Source organism: Siniperca chuatsi, linkage group LG2 (assembly GCF_020085105.1).
Source record: "Siniperca chuatsi isolate FFG_IHB_CAS linkage group LG2, ASM2008510v1, whole genome shotgun sequence".
In the NCBI taxonomy this organism is placed as follows: Eukaryota; Metazoa; Chordata; class Actinopteri; order Centrarchiformes; family Sinipercidae; genus Siniperca; species Siniperca chuatsi.
In genome coordinates this window covers 20618347-20631113 of record NC_058043.1, presented here as the reverse complement: position 1 = coordinate 20631113, position 12767 = coordinate 20618347, and the positions used below count along the sequence as shown (strand labels likewise).

The following is a 12767-nucleotide window of genomic DNA, read 5'->3' as shown; positions in this document are numbered from 1 at the left end:
AGTCTTGCTCAAAGAAGAACCCACATCTGTTCTGGCGAGGTGCTGGCTCACAGGCAGACAAGAAAGAAAGAATGGGAAAGCTGCTCACTCCTAACTCAGATGCCGTCATTTATTTCATCTTATAAAGATCAGCGTTGCGGCAAACTGCTTTCGGCAGGATAAAATCACCTGACTGACATTTATACCAACAAGGGCAGGTGTGCTCAAGAGAGCTTGGAGGGCAATCAACGTGAAGTCCATAGAGAGGCCAATACATGGAAGACCTCAGCTTGTCCACATCTGAAAATCAACAAGTACAAACTAGAGACATACAGGATACAAATCCAAACAGAAAACATCTTAGTGCTACATTCAAATTAAGCAATGAATCCACAAAATACAAATCCATATCTACACATACAATGTTTCACTTCAGTGTTTAAGGCCAAATAAAGAAAAAAGCTTTAGGATTTAGGATCTTCCAATTTAACCACCACACCATCTAACTGCACCATAATGATTGTAAATACAGTAGACCAAACTTCACCTACAGTACATATCTCTATTTCAAGGGATGTAATTTCCAAATCTATGGCACAGGAAAGAAAGACCCAAAACGGAATAAAAAAGACAAATAACTATGAACTCTGTATGTGGAATAATAATTGATACTAACAAGTTTCGACTACAGTATTCATTTTTATTGTTATCATTACTGATATTATGCAAAACAAGAGCTAGTCTAAGCTGATTATGTGGTCTTAACCCATGTATGTGCAATAATGCATTGAAATAAAATGACAGGAAGTCAGTATCATTATGAAATCATAGAAAATACAAAAGGAGCAACAGATCGTCATCCAGTGTGACTGCCTGTATCAGTTACATATATCCACCACATATGATGCTACACATATTACACCACCATTAATGTGACATCAATTCTGCGGTAACTTTAAGAGGAAAAGACATCACAGTACAAAGATCAGTCTATGTAATTATTAATTGTCAATGATTTCTTGTTAATGAGTCATCATCTTTTCACAATAATTACATTTCCCAAAGCAGAAGTTGCCCTCAAGTGGTTTCCTGTTTGAGAGCTGGCAGGTACAGCAGATCCTCAACCAGCTTGTCAGATATTGTAAGGGCACGCCTAAAGCCAATCCCTAAAAACCATGAGACCTCTTCAAATACTCTGTTGTTACCACGGATAATGTTTCAGTACACTTGTTTTCACCTGCACTGGATGTATTTTAGAAGTAGGAGTCTTGCCTTTGTTTGAGTGTCTGAAGACATTCTGAGGAAAAGCTGCTCATGTGAAATATTATCATTAATTAGAGTCCAAATGTGCTTTCTGTCTCAAAACACTCTCATGATGTGTAGTAAAGTGGAAATAGTGTGTCTGTATGCTACAGTTAGCATGTAATGTAACTTTTATCCCAAACGTCTTACCTGTTAAAGGTTCCCTGTGGAGTTTTTGACCTCTAGTGATCTAGCTCCAATGGAGTGGGTCCCCTTTTTGTCACAGGTGCATGCGCACGCAGGTGATGCCGTACACACTCCTGCCAATGGTTTTACACAATCGCACTGATCTACAGGTGGCAACACGCCAAGATATGCTGCAATGTGCTGACAAAGGCAGGGAAGCGGAAGACTGCTTGCTAGTAAACATGGATGCAAACAATGCTGGATTTGAAATACTTAAAAAAACGGCTTTGCAAATGTTTTATGAGGAAGGAAATACATTTAAGACATTTGTTAGACCTCAAACATACAATGTATTTTGGTGAGTAACACTGAATGTAAACTTTTGTTTGATTATAAGAAAACTGTACAGGGCACGTTTTAGTTTAAAAGTTCAATCTTGACCTTGGAAATAACTGTTGACAAAACAATCTCACGTTTGGTCCATTTAGTAGCTGTTCTGGAGCTTTCGTTCATATCACATGATCTTCATCATCAGATAGAGTTTGCCCAGTCAAATTTTCACTTTTTCTCAGCACTTTAAACCCGCAATTACTTTTTTGGGGGGGGCTGTTTGGGGACAGCGGAAGGCTGTAAAAACAACATTGACATATCATCACCTTTTAAGTTGATATGACAAACATGGTTGCATAAGATTGCCTATTTACACATCCAGCAGTTACAGAGCAACGTTATCATTCATATGGAGTCGTGTTTCTGTCCACCTGATGAATGTCCAATAGTTACTCTCCTTTTAGCTCTGGCTTGGTCTCCACCAACTCCTGAGGGAAATATCTGACTCTTAATCTAAATGTTCCACTATGTTCAACAGCTAGTCGTTAACTTTATTTGTCTGCTGTTTGGTGCTGAGAAGTTTGCGTGCAGTGGGTTTTCAGAGCTTCTGTGCTGAAAACAGCTGAGCTGAAAGGCTCTAAAACACTGTGTAGAGCTGAAAAGAACTGTAGAGTCTGGTGATAATTATCTATTGGTGATTATAGCTGCTTTATAAACTTGCCATGTTTTTGTTTTTGTGTGTGTGATTTTCTTTTGTTTGTTTTCCTGAACAGCTACTAAAGGGACTTTGAAGTGAGACTGTTTTGTTAATTGTTGCCTAATGTTTATTGAAATACAGATGCTTACAATAGTTAACATGTTACTTTTAGAAATTGAAACAATCAGTGTTCCACAGCACCAGCTGAGTCTGAATTAACATAAGTCTGTTTTCTCTTCCACCTCTTGTTTTTCCTCTTGTCATAATTTTACTCACCATCTGCTGCCTCCATTTGTTCCTCAACAGTTCCTGTCACTGACATTAGAGGGCACTATTGTATCTGTTATCAACAGCACACAGGCTTGGTACAGCTTGGGATAAACTAAAAAGGTCTACTTTTCAAAATTACAAGCAATGCCTTAGTACCAATACATGATTTACAGTATATCCATTTGAGAGATGGGATGTATTCATGTAAAGAAAAATAACCACTGTACAGACTGAAGAAGAAGAAATAGAAGGCTAAACTCTCATTATTACTGTTAGTTATACTGTATATTTTTCTTAACTCAATGTTTTTCAAAGTCATTTTGACGTTGACCGAGTTTCACTACTGCTACACAACAGATTGTCCCTGGCATGGTGTTGAACTGGAGATGGTGCAGTTACATGCATCTTAGACCAGTTGGACATCAGGACACACATAAGTGTATTTTCAAGATTTCCTTTTTTATTGTTGCACAGCAGCTTTTCATACATTTTGCCAAGATGAAGCCTGAATTTAGATTAGACCCATAATTAAAATTATTACCAACATACATACATAAAAATCTGCTGCTTTTATCTGTATGATAAAAAGATGAGATGCTTAACGTGGTGCAATCATGAACATCTGTGTGTGTGCATGGACATCTGCTTTCTATTGCTTGGTTTATACTGCCCTCTGTGCCCTGGGGTGCCATGATTCAAGTTACCTTAAGGAGACACATTGTCCAGGGACTACTAAGACCGAATCTCTATAATTTCTAGAATTCATTTTTTAAATTCATGTATATCATCATGAGTGCATCTTCTTTATGAATATGTGTTATTTATGTGATGATGTGAAATCAGACAATCTCTGTATGTAAGTTATAACTCAATATATTTTCTTTGGCATACAATAAGTGACTGCCACAGATGACATCATGAGTTGGTTATGACTGGTAATATATACTACATTTTATTGTTGTGTCTCATTCTTCCACACTGACTTTTCGGCTCCCTTCTGTGGCAAGTAACAAAACATATTTCCAACATTACATCTTACTTATAAAGAAAAACATGTATTTTTTATTTTCAAGGCCATATGAATCTGTATGGCAACCAGATAATAGAACATCGGACTGCTATACATTATAAGACTATTTAGTCCATTTCAGGCAAAACAATGGCCTCCATAAAAAGTGAACTTCCTCTTATTGTCCTGCTTTCGTTGTCGAAATAACAACATTTGAAGGCCTGAAGAAAGCTACAATGAGTGGATGTTTAGTATAGTTTTAAGTATTTCATATTAGCTTTTTTTCTGCTGGTGAGTGACCAGAGAAGCAATCTTAAGCATGGAAATTCCTGTGACATTCCTGTGAAGAGTTCACAGCCCAAGTGGAAAGAGTTTGGTCGTCTGATCTTCTGATCCCTGCTCAGTGCTGCTCATGACCTGGACAGGACACAGTCGGGGGCCGGATGTGTTTGGGGCTATTCAGAGTCCACTTGGGCCTCTTACTTTGAAGTCTTGGTCAGCAGAGAATCAATTTCTCTCACTCTAAATTATATCTGCTGCACCTTTTGTTTCTCAATCTTTCGCACTTCTTTATATTGTTTGCAGATATGTATCTTTCTGTCACACACACATTAGAGTTTATCTGCTTAACCACCTCATATAGACAGGCTTTTGATGTCATGTTGCAAGAGGTATTAACCTCATAAGGCTCATGAAGTTGTCAGTCCTCAGTTATGAGTAAAGGGTTGGAGTTCATCCTGGTTCAGTACTCAGGGGCTTCTCCAAACAGCTCCTTTGAGTTGTTTAGAGAAAAACAAAGCTGTGCTGAGTAGTAAGTCCATTACCCATAAAAAATCACATTTTAAATAGCAAATATGACTGGTGTAGTGTTTCACAAGGCTGGGCAGAGCACTGACCAGTCTGTTCTGCAGCATCTGCTGTCCACAGATGCCTGCGGACACACAGAAAAGAAAAAAGGGTTTCCTGATGCTGCTGTAACAAACTGCAGAAAAGCAGTAAAGAATATGTTGCTTTATGTATCTGCATCTTTTTGGGTCTCATGCCAGTGTTCATTCCTCATCCAATCACAATCTTGGCCCTGTAAATTCCTCCCAACACTTCTCCAGCTCAGCTGTAATGCAATGTGGCCATCTGGTTGTTCTTTTCTTCCCTTTTCTGATGTGTGAAACCTTTTGTTGGCAGACGTCAGACACAATGGCTACACTAAGTAACAACCAACTTAAATAACATGTGTAAGGTACTAAGCCACTTTACATAGCAGAGTTTCCTATGTATCCTCTGTTTCTTCAGAGATACTTTAGTCAAGTGTTGACAGGACTGCTCTTTGATCACTCACAGAGATGATGCAGTTAAAAGTTATATAACAGACTTAAAGGAATGTTTTGACATTTTGGCAAATATGCTAATTGTTTTCTTGCCAAGAGTTAGATTTAAAGACTGATGACCCTGTCATATATGTCTATATGAAATATGAAGCTACAGTCAGGAGAACATTAGCTTAGCTTAGTATAAAGACTGAAAAAACATGTGAGGTTGCCAGGCAACCAGTGAACACTTCGGGAAGTCAGGAAAATGTTACTTATTGAGCTTTAGAAGTGCTGATAGGTGGATTTTTTTTAACTTTGGACAGAGCCAGACTAGCTGTTTCTCCCTGTTTCCAAATTTTGTGCTAAGGTAAGGGACTGTCCGAACATTATTATTAGGAGGGGAGAAGGGTTTAGAAAAGGGGGAGGGTATTGGAATTTTTCTTTTGGCCAGAGGTAGGGTATTCTGACTTCTGACTTTTAGAACTTTTATTAAGATCTGAAGGTCTAAATTGGGGTATACGATTAAAAAAAATCTCTACCAATTTAACACTGTATATATTATATTACTTTATTATATTACTATATTATTCTGTGGGGATGATGTTGCTGTTTTTTTCTATGCCAAGAGGAGGGTTCAAAGGAAACATTAATAATTCTGCATAGCCACCTCACCACACAAATCATTTTCATACAGTCCCTAACTGTCTCTTGCTTCATATTTAGTGGACAGACTAACTCTCAGCAAGAAAGCGAATAAGCCAGGTCAACTGGCCACAGGTTTTCCTTTTGCTACAGTACCCAATTACATCACTGGTAGTGTACATTTACACATTTGGTGTGCCACCTCCACATGTTCACAGGCCTTTTTTTGTTGATTGCACTGCAAGATGCAATGATGGTAAAGATATTGTACATGGACTGTACGTGGATCTCTGGAGGAAACATATGGCAGTGGGTTTGTAATCAACATGAAGGAAAGGAAACACTTTTTTAGTGCTGCTTTTGTTCAACCATTGGTACATTATTTTTCACACAGAATATTTCCATGTGTTGAATATTTGAAAGCATGGAATTTTATTTTATTTCTCTAAACAAATACAGCCCAGACACATCATCCTCCTCCTGTGCAAACATGTTTAGCTATCTATTCAGAAATCACACTACTCTTCCCTTGTCACATAGAAAGGGGTCCCATGATAGCAAGAAACAGAGAAGAGATGTAGAGATGAATAAAGGGATACAATAATGTGGAGAATCTGCAATTGTTTGCAGAGACGAAAGCTAAAAGTGAGTGAAAAACTCTGATTGTGCTGAAACTCGTGTCAGAGAAAAGGCAGGAAGAGGCCCACATTAAGACTAGACAGAAAACATGAGAGGACTGTCACACATGTTTTCATTTAACCCTTTACAAGATGTAAGGTTGTTGGAGAGGAATGGAGAGAATTGGATCGACCCGTGCTACAAAAATTTTGCCTCTGGCACAGGGATCTTTGCTAAGTGAGCATTTTAATACTATGATAGTTTTTGCTATCCATTATCAGTCTATGTGTCTAAATAATGTTTAAAAAGCAAAAAACTATTGTCTTTGTATAGTATTGTCGCTTACCCTAGTATTGTCAAGAGTAAGACAATAAGTCAAATGCTGAAATCAGCTTTAACAATGACATGACCCTTTATACTGTCAACTACAGTAAGCAGGAATTAAGTTGCCAGTTATCATTGCTGTGATAATGCAGTTACAATTTACTACACTTGTATCATATACCAAATTGCACAGGCACACACTCACTCACACTCTACCCACTCATTATTTTTACTCAGGTGCTGTAACAACAATATAGGGGGTCTTTACCCCTGTGTCACGTGTATTGCATTGTTCAGAAATAATTAATAATTTAGCATTTGTGATCCAGTGAGCCAAAGAGGTCAAAAGCAAAGGTGCAAAGGTCTAAATATTGAAGAAATAGTGGGGTTCAGCTGAAAGGGACTGAATGTGCTGCACACAGATGGAAACAATCCCTTACAGCCACTGCATCCCACATCACTCACATTAGTGGAAAATGAGGCTCCAGAGTGGGGTGTGCAGGGTCACGCCCGAACGAACAAAATGGGGTGCAGGTGGGTGGATGAAGGGTGGAAGGAACCAACAGTGTAGGAACAGAGAGAGAGGGGTGGAGAGGGGGGATGGCAGAACAGAAAGGAGAGCAGGGAGGGGAGGAAAGTTTTTTTACAAAGTGTTTGTCAGAGTCCCCTCCAGTCCTGCGCACACTCTGAGAGAGGGGACAAGGAGGGTCAGTCTCTCTGATCAGGTAGGTGTGTGTGTGTGTGTGTGTGTGTGTTTGTATGTATGTACATGCATGTGTGTGAACATGTGTCTGTTAGTCTCTGTGGTATTTTTCTATGAAACCTTATAGGAGATGAATAAACACATGATGATAGAGTCATATTTTAGTTGGAGCTTTTTTTCTTTTGCAAATCAGAGGGTAATTATTGATATTTTCTCACAATTTTGGGGCAGCAGTGAGAACCATTAACAAAGCCGGCATTCATGGCTAGTTTTTTTCTTTTTTTAATGCTTCCTCTCTGGATTCCCTGTGGATTAAGACCCCTAAAAATGTGCCTCTCTGCAGGCAGTTATAAAACAAAGTCAGTAGCTGCACTGCACCTTTGACTATTCATTTAAACTTAATATGATAACAGTGAGTTTGGGTTTATGCTATTATTATTATTATTATTATAAAAAAAGATATGCTTGAAGAATAGCAGCTTGATTTCTAAAGGTGTGAGAGAAGTTATGTTAAGTTTTTTCTGACTTTTTGGAGGCTTAATAAACATTTCATTCATCTATTTTTGCAAATCCTGTAGCTTTATATTATATAAGAGACGAACTTGCCCTTAGTGGATACAGAGGGTCAGCACACATTTTTTAGCATCAGTTTACTCTGAGCTGTATCTGTTTCAAAATATTTCAAAATGTCAGTCAGTATAGCCTCATTAATGAAATAATTTTGTCAATTTGTGAATTACTTTATTTCTATTTTGAATTGTATTGCCTTGTCTCTCTGTCTTTGTCTCTGTTAGATTACAGTGAAGATTTGTGTGACTGTGACCATGCGTGTGGTGACGGTCTTCCTCTTGTCTGCCCTGCTTCCACTCTCTCTCTCCCATGGACGGGACCCCTTCGCCTGGCTGTATGGCCTGGGGAGCCAAGGGCACTATTTTGGCTCCCTGCAGGCAGGGACCACAGGAGGGGAGTGTCCAGATGAGTGTGACTGCCCCCCCTCCTTCCCAGTCGCCATGTACTGTGATGGGCGGGGCCTGACAGCCATGCCAACCATCCCCTCCCGTGTGAAATACTTGTACCTCCAAAACAATGCCATCACAGCTGTGCCCGATTCAGCTCTAGTCAATGCAACCAATCTGGTGTGGCTCATGATGCACCACAACCAGCTGACATCTGACGCCATTGGCAAGAAGGTAAACTTACATCTGGTCTCAGTCAGGTAGAGCCACACATGTGAGCTCAGAGTATGAAACAGTGATGCTGGTGTAAATGGTTGTCAGGTGGCTAGCAGGCTGTTTAATTTTATTGCTGCATATGTGAGTTAACAAAAGGTGGATGTTTATGCAGTTGGACGTGTGATTTAAAGTCCAACTGAAATTAATTTGCCTGTTTTCCTCTGCTACAGCATACATATCTGGTCAGTATACCACATGTCCTGTGTTATCCTTAAGAAAACAATCACCACACACAAACACCAAAACAGAGACATTTCTAATTTTTGGTTTCATGATGCGCCACCTGTCTTTGCGTTAATCCGTCAGAATACTTATACATAGATGGAGAATTTTTTTCCATACAGCCAATCAAATTTTAGCATGTAGATAAAACAAAATATTAAAAACAGCATTAAAACGTGCAACAACCTATATTACCTTATCCTTGCGTCTCTTTCTTATCTAACTTGAAAACATGAACAAATGTTTTGTCCTGCACCTTAGCTTGTTAAATGAGCCACCAAACAACCATTCATTGGAGAAAAGTGCACCGCTAATGTCAGTTTGCAGGCTAGATAGCTAATTAGCTGGTCAGCTGCAGCACATTGAACAGCATTTAAACGTACATGCAAATGTCACTTAGGTCAGTTTCGATGCTGGTGTGGTCCTTACTCTTCAATACCACTGCTAACAACACAAGTTTGTTTATTTTGTCTCTCATTCCCGTGCCTGCTCTCAACCTGCCAGCTGCTGTCAACACAAACACACCACTCCAGCTGGCTGATGTTTATCTATGCATATTTATCTATCAGTAAATTTAAACCGACTGCAAAAAGGGATAACTTAATGTGATTTCAATTGGATTTTCTCATGCTGTTGAGGCAACTATTATGTGGACGTTAGTGAGGTGTTCATTCCCCAAATCACTTTGTAGGCATTTCTGAAGTTGGAGGGACTAGATCGTTTATATCTACAACACAACAATTTGACCAGCATTCCTTCAAACCTCCCTCGCACCCTGCGAGACCTGAGAATCAACCACAACAAGCTTGAAAAGGTAATGTTTTGCATAGTTTGACATTCATGCAGAGCCCCCCTCTGTTCGAGTTAACTGTTTTGGCATTAGACATTTGACATTTTTCTACTGTTGCCAAGGTAACACCTGCAGTCCTAGAGGGAATGGATAACCTCACTGTCCTGTATCTCCATGACAACGCTATCACGGACATGGGCACATCACTGAAGACACTGAAATCCCTCACACTGCTGGACATTAGCGGCAACAAGTTGACAAAGGTAATTGTGTGTACAGTAAAGTACAGTTGTGTGTTTGCAAATAAAGTGAAAGGATAATCTCCAGTCCTCCCACAATATTTTCCCAGGTCCCAGAGGCACTCCCCGAACATCTGCACCAACTCTACGTGGAGTCCAACGCCATTGATTCTCTACCAGAGGGCTTCCTGGGCCGTTTCACACAGCTGCAGTACGTCAGGATGGCCCACAACCAGATAACAGACAAGGGTATCCCTCCCAACACCTTTAATGTGACTGGGCTGGTGGAGCTGGACCTGAGCTTCAATAAACTGGAGAGAATCCCCCCAGTGAGCACCACACTACAGCATCTCTATCTGCAAGCCAACCAGATCAAAGGTAAAATGCATACATATTTTATTCATCATTTGTGTACACACATCTTTTTAGAAAACGTATTCAAAAAGCTAAAGTTATTAAAGGACCTGAAAACAGACAGATGTGTAGCTGATGTTTTCAGGCCACTGCCAATCTAACCTGATCAAACCACGAAGTCCCGATGAAACAGATTATCTGGGTTTTCTAGCATTAAACTCTTAAAAAAATAACTGAGGATGTTTTTTCTAAACGTTTTGAAATTTGATTGTTGCTTACTGATATATAGGCCAAGTGCTGAGATGTTGGATGTTTGGAGTAGTTTGGGAAGACTTACTGCAACGCTGCTGTATGTGTACAGAAATGAATCCTTTACCGCCTCTCCATCTGTCCATCTAGAGTTCACTCTGGGTAGTTTCTGCAGCATTGTGGATGTGACCAACTTCTCGAAACTGCAGACGCTGCGACTGGACGGGAACGAGATCAGTCGCCAGGACATCCCTTCAGAGTCATCCCTCTGCTTGCGCCAGGCTTCCACCATTGAGGTCTAACTGTGTGTATGATACAATGTGTTGCACTCTGCTCACAAACGCAGCTCAGTTTACAGCATGCCCCAACGGTGTGACACATTATTTGTGTGACGTGTGCCAAAACCAAAGCACAGCAGATGTGATGTTATAATTAAATATTGACAGCAGGTGGCAGCGGTTCTCACTGTAATATCCACTGTTCACATCACAGTGAAAGCAAAGATATGTGGTTGTTTACATGGCAACTGAAGCTTTACCAGACATTTCACAGGTCATTTTCTGTGGAAAATATAAACAAGTAAATCTTTAAACGTTATGAGTTTCCCTAAAAAATCTGGGCACATGGCCAAGTCTGTTTTCATTAAATAAAGGTAAATGAGCCCTTTGCCACAAAATACAGTATATAAGCCTAATAAGATACTGTATGAGCCACATGTGATGTTTCTTTTTTGCGTATTGAAAATTATCTGACCCTGATCCTCCTTGTATGTTGCTTTGAGGATCAATGATCTTTGTAATCAGTGTTTTTAGCTGTCTTTATCTGTTTATTTATCTGTGTCTTCCTACAAAGCATGCCTTCAATTGTTTTCTCTAATGAGTTGATTATAAAAACTATTATCTATCATGCATGATGTGAACTGTTTAATTTCTAATCATTAGCTGTCGTAAAAGCACAACAATATCTTCATCACTTCTCTGACGACCATGTCCCAAAGTGTTTATTGCATTTGGGTACATTCTTTTCTTTGTGATAAAAATGCTGTGACTACTTGTTTCTGTAGAGGATCCTCTTTTTCACAGTGAAATCAACTTTCCTTAAAGACATACATATCTATGTACCATGTGAAAAATATCTCCATAATGTACTGTAGTGAATCTCAAAATACAGAGGCCTCTGGGTGTATGAGTTCTAAATCTTGAATTACTGTATGCTTGCATGGATTGGTTATCATACTGACAAAGGGAAAAGAATAAATAAAAGTTGCGATTTTCAAAAAGACCACTGTACTTTGTCTTTTTATGGCACATCCAGTCTTTGTAGTGCACTATATTTTACTAGCTTTGTGTGTGTGTGTGTGTGATGTGGGTTTGATTCAGTGATTTTATAAAAAGGTGGTATAAAAGCGGATTGAGAAGAAACACAGGAGCACTTAGTTTGCTCAGGACAGTCAGCTTTTGTTCATACTGAAGTGATGCAATACATCAGCTATCTTTTGAATTAAGGCTTATCTAGACATTATCTCTCACTGTTAAATACACACAGCACTTGTTACCTCAAAAGTTAATGTGAAGGATATGAGACATACCTTAAGAATACATTAACACATACTCTGCTCACTGTAGATGGTGTCAGTAACTTCCTGCTCCACATCCAAGTTGTTTGTGAGGTGGAGGATCAGCAAAGTCATTCAGGACACTTGACTTTTTGGAGGGTGAACCCTCTCCAGTCAAATGGTTCTTTATTTACTCTCTGTACCAGAGGTGCAAGATGAGTAACATCCAAAAAGAGGATGCCGGAAAGAGTCAAAACACTCTAACTGATGGTATGTTTGTCTACTAAATAAAACCAATAGACAACACAGAAGCCAGCTCTTAAGAGGATGTTGTAGGTTAGTATAAGCAATGAACAGAAAGAGAAAAGGAAAAGCTTTTCAACAATGTTACACTGTGGGGGCTGATATGAATGTTTCTAAATGGTAAGAATCTGTACTGATGTCAGACACAGTTACAGTGCCTTGCGAAAGTATTCGGCCCCCTTGAACTTTGCGACCTTTTGCCACATTTCAGGCTTCAAATGAAGATATAAAACTAATTTTTAGTGAAAAATCAACAACAAGTGGGACACAATCATGAAGTGGAACGAAATTTATTGGATATTTCAAACTTTAACAAATCAAAAACTGAAAAATTGGGCGTGCTAAATTATTAATTAATTAAGTTAATACTTTGTAGCGCCACCTTTTGCTGCGATTACAGCTGTAAGTCGCTTGGGGTATGTCTATCAGTTTTGCACATCGAGAGACTGAAATTTTTGCCCATTCCTCCTTGCAAAACAGCTCAGTGAGGTTGGATGAGAGCATTTGTGAGCAGCA

At 39.3% G+C, this 12767-nt stretch overlaps 1 protein-coding gene across 1 annotated transcript; it reads left to right on the top strand.

Annotated features, from left to right (window-relative positions):
- Positions 1–7204: 7204 nt before the first annotated feature.
- Positions 7205–11674, top strand: fmoda (fibromodulin a). The gene is made up of 6 exons (XM_044178813.1): positions 7205–7329; positions 8102–8497; positions 9453–9575; positions 9674–9814; positions 9901–10168; positions 10544–11674. The coding sequence occupies exons 2-6, from the start codon at positions 8132–8134 to the stop codon at positions 10693–10695; spliced, it is 1050 nt and encodes a 349-aa protein (XP_044034748.1). The 5' UTR covers positions 7205–7329; positions 8102–8131; the 3' UTR covers positions 10696–11674.
- The last annotated feature ends 1093 nt before the right edge of the window (positions 11675–12767 follow it).